This window comes from Eumetopias jubatus, unplaced genomic scaffold, assembly GCF_037043125.1.
Source record: "Eumetopias jubatus isolate StellerSeaLion01/CBP00866 unplaced genomic scaffold, mEumJub1_p1.0 scaffold_12, whole genome shotgun sequence".
NCBI lineage: Eukaryota > Metazoa > Chordata > Mammalia > Carnivora > Otariidae > Eumetopias > Eumetopias jubatus.
In genome coordinates, this window is record NW_028274818.1 from 102775277 (window position 1) to 102789608 (window position 14332).

The 14332-nt window shown below is 51.5% G+C and overlaps 1 protein-coding gene across 6 annotated transcripts in view; it reads right to left on the reverse strand.

The window, feature by feature from the left end:
• The window catches only part of CUX1 (cut like homeobox 1), a 350704-nt gene that overhangs the window by 39704 nt on the left and 296668 nt on the right, over positions 1-14332 (reverse strand). For 3 of the 6 annotated variants that reach the window (XM_028110252.2, XM_028110251.2, XM_028110250.2), the window contains exon 21: positions 207-509. The exons of the other annotated variants lie outside the window; for them this stretch is intronic. In XM_028110252.2, coding sequence (XP_027966053.2) covers positions 207-509 — 303 coding nt within the window. The remainder of the gene's footprint in view (positions 1-206; positions 510-14332) is intronic. 6 annotated transcript variants of the gene reach the window in all.

The following is a 14332-nucleotide window of genomic DNA, read 5'->3' on the forward strand; positions in this document are numbered from 1 at the left end:
CATGGGCGGGGCAGGAGCAGGCCGGGGCTGACCGCCCTCAGGAGCGCTCGTGTTCAAAGCCGGACGGCACTGTATGTTCTTAGAGGTAGCTTATCAACGCTTAAACCCGTTGGCTGGCTCAGCCTGAGTGCCCTCCACCCATCCCTCCAGAAACCAACAGGAAGCAACCTGCCGCCCCCGACTTGGCAGCCGGGGAGGGAACCTACCGAGATTGTTGTCTGTCAGCACCTCCTTGACTCTCTTGGTGATGCCGTAGGTGTCCAGCTCTGGAGACATGGCTACCAGCTCTTGGATGCTGAGGGCCGAGTGTCCGGAAAGAGGCAGAGGGGTGGCGGGCTGGGAGTCTGAGGCGGGTGGGTCGCTGGGCTCTGGTGGTTTGCCATCCTTACTCGTCTCAATGGGGGGACAGGGCTGTTGGACCAGCTCAGTCAAACTCTTGACGGATTCACTAGAGCTCATCGGTGACTCGGGTGCAGGGCTACAGCTAGCAGAGGTCTTTGGAGTGCTTTCTGTAATTAAAGCACACGACAATCTGGGGCTGAAAAGAGCTGTCTTTCAGGGCGCACGTCTACCTTCCTTACCTAGGAAGTATCAGTGAAATGCCCTTGCAAGCATACAGCATGGCAGCTATGGTTCTAAGGCTGGGAGAACCCGCTAATGTTCTGTCTTAGAAAATAAAACATGTTCTTTTATTTTGTTGTTTAAACAGCAAGAGAAGAAAAACTCGGGGGTTAAACGAAAGGTTTCTGAAGGCCCAATGTAAGGGCATTCTGTTGAGAAACCGCTGTCCTATGAACCACGGGCTCGCACAGTCGTGATTTCTTCCGACGGGCCCCCCTCATTCCCTAATTCAGAAGGACCTTGGCTAAATTATAATTTGCAGATTTATTCTGTCCATAATTTCCAGAACAAGATGAATGGGTGGGTTCTTTTAAACGAGGGCTGCCCACAGGGCGTGGCCACCATGGTTATGGAGAAGCTCGAAGAGGAGACCTAAAGGCCTCGGCGGCTGGCCCCACCGGGGGAGGGGGGGCAGGACTCAGTCCCGGGACTCCATGTGGGTTCTTGCTGTGACCCCGGAGGGCTCCAGAGCACCCAGCTGGAGGGAACCGACAGAAGAGGAGCACCCACTCTGTTCCCCATCAAACCCCAGGACGCGCGTCTGAAGGCGGAGCTCTGTTTATCTATGCCACCCATGCTGTGGCCACTGCCAGGAGAGATGGGGCCAGGGTGGCAGCCAGGTCTCCACGCTCTCCCTTCTTAAGAAGGGTCTCTGTCCCATCGCAGGTGCCCAGGGGGGAGTGCCACCCCGTGCTCTGTTGGGGAGCAGTCCCTTCTGGTCTCCCTGTCAGCATCACCTGTGAAACCCAGCATCCATTTTAGTTTTGGGATGTCTGGAATAAAGGCTTTAGCCATGTCCTAATTACCAGATACAGAGAAAGGCTGTGTCCGGAAGGAAAGTGCAGAGTGATTTAGCACCGTGGTCCTACCCATGAGGTAAAAATCTGCCGACGGCTTGGTGTCTGGTATGGTCTCCCCCCACCCCTCCCCGGCCCCCCCATCAAGCAGGGTACATGGTAAGACCGCACGGCACCATGTGTGAGGGGCCAGGCCAGGTGTCATCACGTGGGTTCTCTGGCCCTAGAGAGATGATATGCCTCAGAAAGCAGGCCACTCACGGAACATCAGCACACACGGGCGCCCCCCTCTCAAAATACTCACTACCTGATGAAACAAAATGTTAACCCTGAGTGATGACTGAATTTCAAATGGCCATAGACATGGGGTATCCTTTCCTGGACATATCATATGCAGGATAAGAGCCTACTCTGAACTCAAGAGGATGGGAAATGTATTCCGAATACAAGGGCTCTTTCATATAAATACCTAGAAAGATAAAATCCCAAATAAAACTGCAACTCAACCGATAAACCCGTTTATTGTCCTAAGCAGGAACAGAGTCCCACCATCACATAAACCTGTGTCCTCAACCTCAAAGATCTGGCTTAAAAAAAAACCACAACCCACTGGTTTGTGAAAGATGTAAAAGAGATAGGCGTAAACAGCAGAAATGATCCATATAAATCTTTAAGGCAATATGAATCCTACAAATCGGATTTCTTCTCTCTGCTCACCTCCAGGTCATCATACAACTGGATATAAAACCCAGCAAATGTTATTTTTGTATCTGAAGCAGCAAAGAAATTGTACTGTAAATTTGCCCTGATTCACCCATGCAAGGGACCGATTTGGCAGATCATCCATCTTGCTCACTGCAGACTGTCAAGGATAGTACGAATCCCCACATGATAAACAGATTCCTTCTCAGGTTTGTGTCCTGTAACCCACAGCAAGGTCAAAAGCATGGCTGCCTGGCTGACAGACCGCACGGAGCCACTGCCCTGGTGCTTCCCGTTTTGTGTGGCGCCAGCCGAGACTGAGCTCCCGGCTCAAAGCCCTTAAGATCAAAACCCCACCTTGGCCTTGAAAGGTAGTGGGTGCGTGCTGCCGGGCTGGTGTGCATTGGACTCCGCTCTGAGTCCGGGTCTAAATGTAACAGACAACTCGAAGCTGAGTGCTCTTTCTGGGGTACGTTATTCATGGAAAGACACATGTGCACACAGATAACCACCATGCTCTCAGCTCACAGAAAGCAGAATCGGGCCCCTGTGTTTGGACAGGCAGGACAGATCCAATAGCAAACGGCCCCATTGGAGACCCCACGAGTTCTCATGCTGAGAACATCACTGTGGAAAGAGTCACTTCTATTTTTTTTTTAAAGATTTTATTTATTTATTCATGAGAGACAGAGAGAGGGAGGCAGAGGGAGAGGGAGAAGCAGACTCCCCGCGGAGCAGGGAGCCTGATGTAGGGCTCGATCCCAGGACCCCGGGGTCATGACCTGAGCCGAAGGCAGATGCTTAACTGGCTGAGCCACCTAGGCGCCCAGAAAGAGTCATTTCTTCAGAAAGCTGTTTCCAGTAAGCACCCAGCTCCAGCACCCGAACCAGCACCATAGCAGCAAACTCAGTAACCAAAGCCAAGCCAGAGCCCCCGGCAAGGCGGCCCCGCTCCTGGGTGCAGGAAGGACACATGGTTGCCTGTCCTTGACCATCCTAACAGAATAAGAGATGTTGTCCACAGAAAAGAAGAAATATTACTTTTTTTGGTTTTGTTTTCCAAGTATCAGTAAACAGAGACTTCTGTCTAAAGCAATACTTTCTGAAGGAATAAGGCTTTCTTCCACTCCATGTAATTAAAAATAATTAAAAAAAAAAAAAAGGAGTCGTCCTGGGCTTGGCATTAAGATATGAACTCGGGGATGGGGCTACCTCTACTAGTCGGCTGTGTTCACATGAACGACATTCACAACTTCTTGGGACATCTGGTTTCCTCATCTGGAAAATGCCAACAGTGCTGCAGTGAGGACTGAACCTCCCACATGGCTGCTGCTAAGAAACACAACCTGAATTTGATGGGTTTTTTTGTTTTGTTTTTACAAAGCGGTTATTAAATTGTATTGAAATGTATTTGTTGGGATGCCTGGGTGGCTCAGTCGGTTAACTGTCCAACTCTTAGGTTTGGCTCAGGTCATGATCTTGGGGTCATGAGATCGAGCCCCATGTCAGGTTCCATGTTCAGTGCAGAGTCTGCTTCTCCCTCTCCCTCTGCTCCTCCCCCAGCTCATGCTCTCTTCTCAAATAAATAAATAAAAAAAGAAGCTTTATTTTATCATCATTCATAAGAGCAGCTCCTACGTAAGCTAACATCATTTCTCGTGCACTCCCTGCGTGCCAGGCACTGGGCTAAGGCTCACGAGAATGACCAGCTGCGCTCCTCACAAGGACCTCACAGTGTGAGGCAGGTATATCCATTTCCCTCCTTTGACAGACTTAAGATGTCCTGTCCGGTGACATAGCCAGGAACCGGTCAGATGTTCTGTATTCAAAACAGCCCACCTGTACAGGGGGCCCGCACCCGGGTGTCCATTCATGGCAGCACGACTGGGCCTGCCTTCCAGGACACGACTGCTCTACAATCCATATGTCACCATGCATGAATCTCAAAAACAGGATGGCCAGCACCCAAAAGCCAATCCACTACTGGGATTAGGGAAGGGAACCAGAATGCACTTAGTACCCAGCGCTAAATGGAGGGCGTTTACACACTGCTGCATCTGATTCTCCGCACCCCAGGCGGGGAAACTGAGGCACAGACAGGCAATATTACTTGTCCAGGTCATCATGGCTGGAGAAGGATCTGAACCAGACTGAGAGTGGAAAGCCTCCGTGTTTCCACCCACCCTTTGTCTGGCAGTCACTGGAGTAGCTGCGTGCCTGCCCTTCGTTCATTCATTTGCTCCCTCGCTCACTCACTCAAGCATTCTGAAAGCGCCTACTCTGTGCCATGCAGTCCGCCGGGCACTGGCGATAAGAGAAATCAGACACCCATCTTGCTTCGGAGGCACCCGCAGACCGCAGGGCTGGGCCAATCGAAAATGGGCAATTTGCATACTGGGAAAGCCCCGGCACAGAGCTCATCTACCCGATATTGACAGCAATAGTAAGGTGTTACATTACGGAGTAACCCATGTGGATTACATTTTTTTGTGTGTGTGTGTGCGCAAAGCTTCAAATCTTGCACAGGAGTCGCTTGGTTAGTAAGATAAGGAGAGCAGAGGCAGTGACTCGAGGCCCTCCGAAATGCATGAGGCATCCAGGAACTATAAAAGGATTATGAAAAATATTATATTCCCAAAACAGCAGGCAAACAACAGCTGCCTTAAGTTTTCAACAAAAGCCCGTTGAAAACGCTCCCCCGCCATAATTTCCAGAGACACATCTCCCTGCAGTTTATCCGATCCACCGCTGAAATTTCCATACCCGGCCCTCTATCTGCAGTAATAATAACCCAAATTCCATTTAGTGTTCATTTGAGCAGTCAGGATAAAGTCATTTCTTATTATCTCCCCACTGTGTAAAAAACAGCTTGAAGGTAGGAAGTCAGCAAGCATTTTCACCAAAAAGTAATTATTGTAAGTGACATTTTTACTGCTGGCATGCCATAAGGCGAACTGTGCATTCAGAAGGACAAGTTGCTGAAACAAAATGACAGGGTACTCTGTGACATTCTGACAAGAACCCAAACATTATTTAACTGGTGGCTGGTCTGATGCACCACTTTTCATTATGTCCATAGTTTAGGCTTTGAGCCCCTGCCAAGCCAGGAAATTCCAAGTGACTATAAAGACAGACAAGTATGGGGAGATGGGAGACGGGAGGGAGGAGTTGGGGGGGCGGGGGGTTGCCGAACAGAGCCGGGGAGCAGCATGGCCGGGGCTGGCACATGGAAATAGGAGCGAGGGAGGAAATCAAGGAGACAAGGAAAAGGGGGTGCACGGGGGAGGGGAAGAGTGGAAGATGGAGCCAGAAGGGGGGGATGGCAGGCTCTCCAGCTGCGGCTGCCTGGTGGGGCCAGGGTGTGCAAAAGGTCCTGAGGCACCTGGTGCTGGCATCCTGGGTCCAGCGGGAGGCCTGGTGGCCTGGAAGGACCCTGTCCCACTTGAGGCCTTCCCAGTGGACAGGGCTGACAGCTTTGAAGGCCACCACAGGGTGACCAGCAGTCTGCAATGCTTCTGAGTGGAGTTCAGATGTGGGTTCCGTGATGGAGCCGCTGAACCCAAGCTGCCGTGTTGGGACTCGCTTGCCTTCTTCTAGGAGAGCCCCCACCCCCCAACCTGAGCCCCTCCACCTCAAACGTACACGGTGATGCTCATTTGCTGTCCTGTATTTTTGTCAGAAATCCATCAGGCCCACCCCACACGGTCACGTGAGACTCCTTTACCAATGTCCCCAGTGCCAAACCCAGCCCCAGTGGTGGTGGCTGTTTAGACGGGCTCCTCAGTCCCGAACCCTGCCTCCGGGTCTGACAGCAGACACTCGCGGCCCCTTAGGACCACTGCCGACTTCTCCAGGCCAAGAGAAAATGTGGAGTTTTTTGTTTTTGAGCACGAGCAGCCTTTCGATGGATTAGCATGGGCTTGAAACAAAATACATGGATACTTTAATAGATGTCAGAGCTTTCTACACCCCTGGATGTTTTCTACTGAGAAAGGAACAGAAGGAACCTCATAACATACTAAGGTGTGTCCACGCTACAAAACGCTACATTCCCACACGGGCGGTGGCATCAAGCATCAACACACACCCACACCCAGGCCTTGCCTGCCCCCTCCTCGGGCTGGCAACACTCTCTCTGGCCCTGAGCCAGTCCGAGTATTGCCTGAAATCACTGAACATCTCAGCAAACCTACCAGATCCCTTCTTTTTTCTTTTTGTTTTTCCAATGGCAGAAAAGAATAACTTGTGCAAGGTTCGGGGCAGGAAGAGCTGGGGAGGGGCCGGACGGGCTGGGTGGGACTGCCCGCTGTCCCAGGAAAGGGAAAACGACTCTGTCGGTCCTAGTTTCTTCTGCAACACGGCACATCAGTGCTTCCTCCCTCATATACCCGGCCCCCTGCCAGCACAGAAGGCACGCAGATGAGACAAGCTCTCTGGCGCACAGTAGGTACCGGGCTGTGTGTATGCGTGAGCAAAACATTTTTTAAAGCCTGTCCAAGGAAACTCGTATAGTGACGTAGAAGCCGAAATACTTTACTTATTAACAAAGTTTAAAGTAAGGTTATTATTTAACTTGGGCCATGTATAGCTTACCTCCCCAAACTTGACCTCTAAGCCACTTGAAGAGAGAGGGCCTGTGTCTTTCATTCAATAAGGGGGCCCCTCTAAGTGCCAGGCAGGGTGCTAGGGGATGGGGCACAGAGGGGAGCCGGGCAGACGTCATGAAGCAAGTCATGGTCACAAAGACCCTGAGACGAGAGCAGGGCGGGGGTGCTCGGGGGGGGGGTCACCATGACATGGAAGCTGAGCCTGGGTGGGCTGGGTTACACACTAAGAAGGGAAGGGGCCGCAGCGGGGGGGTGGGGCAGCCGGATGTGCCATCTGGAAAGAAGGCTCTGAGGCGTGCGCCAGGGTGGGGACCACGGGCCTGGGAAGAAAAAAAATCCGAGAGACACTTAGGAAACAGAAACTGTGTGTGCCTATGTGTGTGCGTGCGTGCGTGTGTGCACATGAGCCTGTTTGGGAGGGTGGGTAAAGAGGAAGAGAAGGAAGGAGATGGGCTGCCAGACTTTGGCTTAGATGATGGCAGGGGGCGGGGCGTGGGGTGCTAGTCACTGAAGGGAGCAGTTCTGGGGAGACAAGGCTGAGTCCAAGGTTGGGTGCATTTCACCGGAGGGGGGTGTTGAGTTCTTGGGTCTGGCAGTGGCGGTGGGCCCGCGGTGGGAGACGGCAGGACCGTCCTTGCCTGGTCACCTCAGCCAGGCGCACAGCACCCGGGGGTGCAGGAGCTGTTGCCACTGTCACCCAGAGATCTACGGATGCTCGGCTCCTCCCATCAGACACCATCTTGTGCAACCAGGCACTTCCCTCGCTCTTGAGGTGGTTTTTCACACCCTTTTCTACCCAAACTGGGAAAGCACATGGGGGGAGAGACGTTCTCCGCAATCCTGGGCTGACCCAGGTGGCGCCGTCCTGCCTGGAAGATTTGGGGCGTCCGTCTGCCCTCTCTCAGGGATCCTCATATTTCTAGTGCATGTTTTATAAGCTCTGAAGGGAACACGCACATCAAAGGCAGAGTTTGGGAATTCAACGTTCATTTAATTCAGTTCAAAATTAAAAACGCTCCTTAAATTACAATTCATCTTTTGTAGTGAACTCAGCCTGGCAAAGCTGCAGAAGCTGCACTGGGCGACACACTTGGCCCTGCTTCAGGAGCTCGGTGCTCACCCGGGTTCCAGCTTTTCTGCAGATCCATACTGATTTAGAAATAATGCTTTCAAATTACCTTCAATAACCTTATTACTGAACCAGCTGTGTGTATGAACACTTATCAATGCGTCCCTGTGCATTAAGAGAAAATGTATGTCATACAAACAGTCTAAATATATATTACCGAGATGGGAAAAAACAAACCCTCTAGTTAAATTGCTTTGCTGTAATCAAAGATTAATCACTGTGTGAGCGTGTGTGAGTGTGTGCGCCCGCACGCCCGTGTCCTCTCTTTTTCTCCAGGCTTCCTTTCTGGCTTTGGGCAAACCTGCCTGGCCTTCCCCAACAGCCACGTTCCCCGGCAGACAGGTCACACACGCTGTGTTGAGAGCGGAATTAATTTTCCCAGATTTCGAAGAGGTGGTTTTGAATATGGTTTTGTTCCTGAGCCTCCTAGGCCTGTAGCCCAGAAACTCTCCTTCCCCCAGGCACCCTGGGGGACCGCAGGCTTCGGAGTGCCCATCTGTGCAGAGGCTCGAGCGTCTGCCCCAAGAGCAGCCTGTCCCCTCTCAATAACACCGCCAGGCAGCCTCGCGTGTGGGTAATGATGTTTGGGCTGTGACGGAATGTTCCTTAGAGGATCCAGGGCTGACAGCAGCCGCAGAACAGGCCGGTGTGGTGGGCTGCGCCTCGGCTTTCCATCCGACGCGGGTGGGTGAGCTGACCCAGCACCGGGTCATGCGGGGCAGAACCAGTAACGTCTCCGCCGTCCGCTACGGTACTAGAAAAGCTATTAAGGTGCATTATTTTACACATCCTCCTAATCTCTCCATACTGCTTTACTTAATTTGTGATGAAATTGTTGAGAAAGGGTACTTAATGTAGGACAGTCAGTAAAAGTAATTTATCATCTTCCCGCTTCAGTGCTCACGTTATCAGCGAACTCATTTTCTGCATTCATCATGCAATCAGCCTATTATTTGCATATTAATCAGGCAGTGGACCATGAAAGAACTGTATCCCAGCCAAACGCGGCACTATCTCAGGAGAAACACTCCGTAATTATCATACATCAGTGTTATGATGTGGTAATTGATTATAACATCTTTCTGCTGCCCCTGGGGAGCCCCTCTCCTCACCCGGCTCCAGGCACTCTGGACAGATTGTTCTTTTCCTCCCCAAAACAGAGGAACCACGGCTGTTCTCTCCGGTTGCTATTTCGGTGGAGTATTGATTCTCTCTTCCGATTTCAGGAGGTATTTCAACCACGTGGAACAAAGCTAACTGTGAAGCTCGGGGCTGAGCAGGCCTAGCCAGGAGGAAGGCACGTCCCTCTGGACTCGGCGTCCTCTCTCTCTCTCTTCCCTCAGCTTTTGGCTTCGGAGGTGTTGCTAACAGCTTCCAAGAAAGTTTCCTTATCAGACAAAATGCTGCAACTTCAGTCCCTCCTTGTCGCAAAGTTGGTACAAAGGCAGTTTGGCTGCTTTATTTAGGTGCCAAATGACAGACTAATTTTGGTCCTCTTGTAAAGGACAAATCCAACATCTGCCAATTCAGACTCGGGCTATATTTAGGGAATCCACTTCCAAAGGGAAGAACAAAACACAAAACCAAGATGAGGCCGGTGATGGGAGTCTCCTGGCTCGCTCTCTATCTGAGATGCCCTCCTCACACCTTGTGAGGACCCTGAGCATGGCCCAAGGGCCAGCGTGCATGGGGCTGGGGGGCCGGAGGAGCCCGGGCCAGCTCAGGGCCGCGGGCAGGGAGAGGGCAAGACAGCCAAAGGGCGAGGCTGTCCTTCAGCAAGGGAGAGGGCCCTGCGCCACCGTGTATATTTTCCTTGGATGTAGATGGGAAGGGTTTCAAAGCAGCATGGACCCGTCTCACAGGCCGGATGGATTACATATGTTCCATCACAAAACTTCACAGAGTTGGGTCTGACTCTGCCACTGACTTGTCCCTGGGTTCTCTCCTCTTCTGTTGGCCAGCTCCTGGCTGAAATACAAGGGATGCATCCCAGGGTAATGGAGGTATCGGATTTTTTACTGTCTTTTGTCTCGGATCTGCTTTTTTGTATTTGTTCAAATGTGTAATTTGAGCCCAGTTTTGTTCCTTGGTTTGAAATGCGGCCTTGACTTCTCTCTGAGTGTAGTTCCAAGGACCAACCCCTCCCCCATGGTGGGGGGACTGAGCCCTCTGAGGTGAGTAACAGCTCGCCTGGACCCAAGCTGGGCCGCTGGCCTCAGGATCATCTTCTTGCCTTTTCCATCCTCCTGACCGGGGCCAAATCACCTCTCATCTCTGGGCCTTGGTGTTCTCCATCCGTAAGATGAGGGAAATCATTTCCACTTACCGATGAAGGATTAAAGGTGTTAGCACTGTGCCCGGCAGACGAGAGATACAAATATATGAGTTTCCTCATTTTATTCCTACCACCTTTTTAAAACTTGAGGATGTTTTGGCATTTAAGCTTTCTTCAGCCTTCCCTAGAACCAAACCACTGAAAACCCAAGTCCTCGTTTACTCCTATGACCTACTTTTGCTTCTTGCACTGAATGCCCAATGTACTGTAAATTCTGTTTTCCAAAGAAAGTCTAAAGGGGAGAGAAGGCAGACGTGTCCAGAGGCCCGTGACCAGGGCCTGCAAGGGTCTTCTCCGAAAGGAGAGTCAGGGCGTGCTGGCACGGACGGGGATGGTATTGTCTCTCATCTGTGCCAACAGTCACCCCTACATCCAGACAAGATGGCCTGGCTTGCTCCAGATGGCATGAGCGATAACCGGCAGTCTTATTCTGGAAGCTCAGGATTTGGGGTCAATTTTACAGAACGGTAGAGGGACAGGCAACTTCCGAAGACGGATGGCATTTCAGAGAGGCCAAGAATCTGGAGAGCTGTGTGCAGGTCCTCCTCTGGCAGGCCCTTGGAGCCAGCTGCAACCCAGTGACGTTTGCGCTCGACAAAGCTCCACCCAAGGAGTGAGTGGCTGGATTTCTTGCCTGTTTTAAAGCCAGAGGCCTGACATTTGAGGTGTGCACATGTATGACCCTGCAGCTCTCCACGCACACACGAAGCGGCGTAGAACAGTATTGGTTGTGGTGGCGGCAGAAGTAAAGGTTCAAAAAGCATTTCCTCTGTGCCAGCGCATTCCAGAGGCTTCTGTACACAAAGGTGTTTAAACCTCCCAACAGCCTAGAAGACAGGTACTGTCTTCTCTCCTTTACAGAAGATACTGAGACTCAGAGAGATCGAGTCACTTGCCTGAGGCCACCCAATCGCTCATTGGCAGAGGCCAGATGAGCCCTTGGCAGTCCGCTGAGCCTGCCTTGTCTTGCTGCTGCTCATGGACGCTCGAGGCTACTGACTGTGGGATAGTTTCTTAGGTATTGCTGTTAAAAGTAATTTATTTATTTATTTATTTTCTTTGAAAAAAGATTTTATTTATTAGAGAGAGAGAGCGCGCGTGCACAAGCGGGGGGGGAGGGGCAGGGGGAGAGGGAGAGGGAGAAGCAGACTCCCCGTGGGGCTCGATCCCAGGACCCTGAGATCATGACCTGAGCCAAAGGCAGACGCTTAACTGCCTGAGCCAGCCAGGTGCCCCATGTTAAAAATAGTTTACATCTCTCTCACTAGTGACTGGTTAAATGAAATACGGTATATATCCAGATACGGGATTTCCTATGGCTGTAAAAAGAGGAGGAGGAAATTCTTTGTGTACTAGCCTAGGAAGTCTCTACCATATATTGCTAGTTGAGAAGAGCAAGGCACAGCACCTTGAGGTGCGTGCTCCCTTTTGTGCCGAACAGTATCTAGATATAGGGACGGGCTATAGGAAACCGGGAACAGGATCATCTCTGGGGAGGGCGGTTGGGGACCTGGGGGATTAGGGAAGGTGGGCGACTTATTTTTAAAAAAGGGTGTAAGCCCTTCGAAATCTTACCGTTTTGTAGTCATGGTGCACTTCATTTATTCAAGAAAACCCCACAAATCATAATTTTTAAGAAAGTCAAATAAATCTCTTATTTTGAGTTACTCTAATTCTCTCCCCCCTTTCTTTTGGTAGAGGCATGGCGGCAAATCCCACTTTATGCCAGAGCAGCCTTTCCCGGGAACAGTGAGGCCGACATCGCCTGCCTGAGAGCAAACCCCAAGTGGCCTGCCTGCTCGGTGCTGGCTGCCCAGGGAGGCCTCTGCGGGGCCTTCAGGTACAGTGTACTCCAGAGGAGGGCAGGCAGGGCTGGGCCTCCACTCGCCCCTGCCCTCCTGTGTTAATGTTGCAGGAGGGCCGCCTCAGGGTCATGCGAGTGGCCCCCCGTAACGAGTCTCACAATAGTCCCAGTGGCTACGAGAGCTGAAAAGCAGCATGGGCACGAGCATGAGGGAGAGGTGATCCTGATGAGTCACATTTCGAGGGAATTTGTGAGACGGCAGCCTCCTGTCCTGTGGCGTGCCGGCTGGGGGGGGGGGCCCTTCTGAGGCCCTTGTGGGCTTGCTGTGCCCCAGCCTGCATCTTGTCACTCTTGAAGGATTAGCTGTAGTACAACCAAACCCCTTCTCACCCGAGCTTAGCTGAGATAAGGTTGACAATTTTTGAAAGACATTAATTAGAAGGAAACGCACAGAGCACAGTTTCCTGGACCATCCTGGCAGGCAGGGGGAGACACCTCGTTCTTGGAAGAGCAAGTTACGGCACTGCACCCAAGGTGAGCAAGGAACTTTCTAGGCCTGGGTGGGAAGTTCCCTAAGGCCTGCCCCAGCTGGGGGTCTCAGGCTTGGCTGGCTCTGGAGCATACACTCCTCAGGCTCACCTCCTCTGGAGAAAGAGCCACCAGTGGGGGAAGCAGCACTTTGGGACGAGAGGGAGCAGGCCAGCATCCTAGGCCCAACACCGCAAAGGGGGAGGTCGCCAAGGTCACCCAGAGAGAGCAAGGCGCCTCTGTCTGTCCTGCGTCTGTACTTTCCTTCTTACTACACAAGCCTCAAGCCAGCACAACACAACAGCAGCTACACACAGGAGAGACAAAATTCCCCCAGCATCCACTTTCCTCCCGTCACTCTGTTATTATTATTACTTTATTTTTATTATTTTTAAAGATTTTATTTATTTACTAGGGAGAGAGAGAGAAAGCACAAGCAGGGGGAGAGGCAGGTAGAGGGAGAAACAGGGTCCTTGCTGAGCAGGGAGCCCGATGTGGGACTTGATCCCAGGACCCTGGGGATCATGACCTGAGCCGAAGGCAGGCGCTTAACCGACTGAGACACCCAGGCGCCCCTGTTATTATTATTTTATTTTATTTTATTTTTTTTTAAAGATTTTTATCTATTCATTGAGAGAGAGAGAGAATGGTAGAGAGAGAGCATGAGAGGGGAGAAGGTCAGAGGGAGAAGCAGACTCCCTGCCGATCAGGGAGCCCGATGCGGGACTCGATCCCGGGACTCCAGGATCATGACCCGAGCCGAAGGCAGTCGCTCAACCAACTGAGCCACCCAGGCACCCTGTTAATATTATTTTAAAAAAATATTTTAAGTAATTTCTACACCCAGCGTGGGCCTCAAACCCACAGCCCCAAGATCAAGAATCACACGCTCCACTGACTGAGCGGGCCAGGCGCCCCCTGCTGTCATTTTAAAAGAAAAAAAAAAAAAAGCCCTCTGAACGAGGGGCTTCTCACCTTTTGCAAAGGTTCCACTCATGCACGGTTCCCCGGCTACAACCCTCCCGCCTGCAGAGCTCCATACGTAATGTCCTCCTCCCTGGCGCCTTGGCCCTGCACGACCCAGCCCCTCGCTGGGGCTCCATCAGCGCTGCGGGGCCTGCGCCCACACATGCCCAATGACAGACAACAGGAAGGGAGGCACCTGCATCCAGAAACCTGTCTCTTCTGACCTTAGAAAAGACAGTTATTTCTTTATTATGGCATTCTTGATATAATAAAAGCATCCTCATGTAGGTTTCAACCAAGAAAGAAAGAAAGAAACAGAGCGCCCAGTTCTTCTGAAAGCCACCGTGTCACCACATCTTGGCAATGATGAGCGGGCACGCAAGGCTGAGCCCCACGTCCAAGGATGAGCAGCAGCCGCCGGCTTAGGGAGGGGCACTTTCTGGTTCACACGTGGCCTTCCAGAATTCTCTTTTGTCTCTCTGTTGTCTGTGGCTGTGTATAAGTCAGTTATATACAAATCTTTTCAGGAGTTAGAGTAATTCTTTCTGGAGAAAACCGGCAGTTAACCACTGTTGATTTATTCTGATGAGAAGAGAAGGGGGTGCCTGGGTGGTTCAGTCGGTTAAGCGTCTGCCTTTGGCTCAGGTCCTGGGATCGAGCCCTACGTTGGGCTCCCTGCTCAGCCTGCTTCGCCCTCTGCCCCTCCCCCTGCTCAAGCTCTTTCTCTCTCTCAAATAAATAAATAAGATCTAAAAAAAAAAAAAGAAAAGAGAAGGGGGAAAAAAAAATCAAATCAAGTCTAGTCTAAGGCACTGAATGATGAGTTTTAGAGAGTGCCATGGA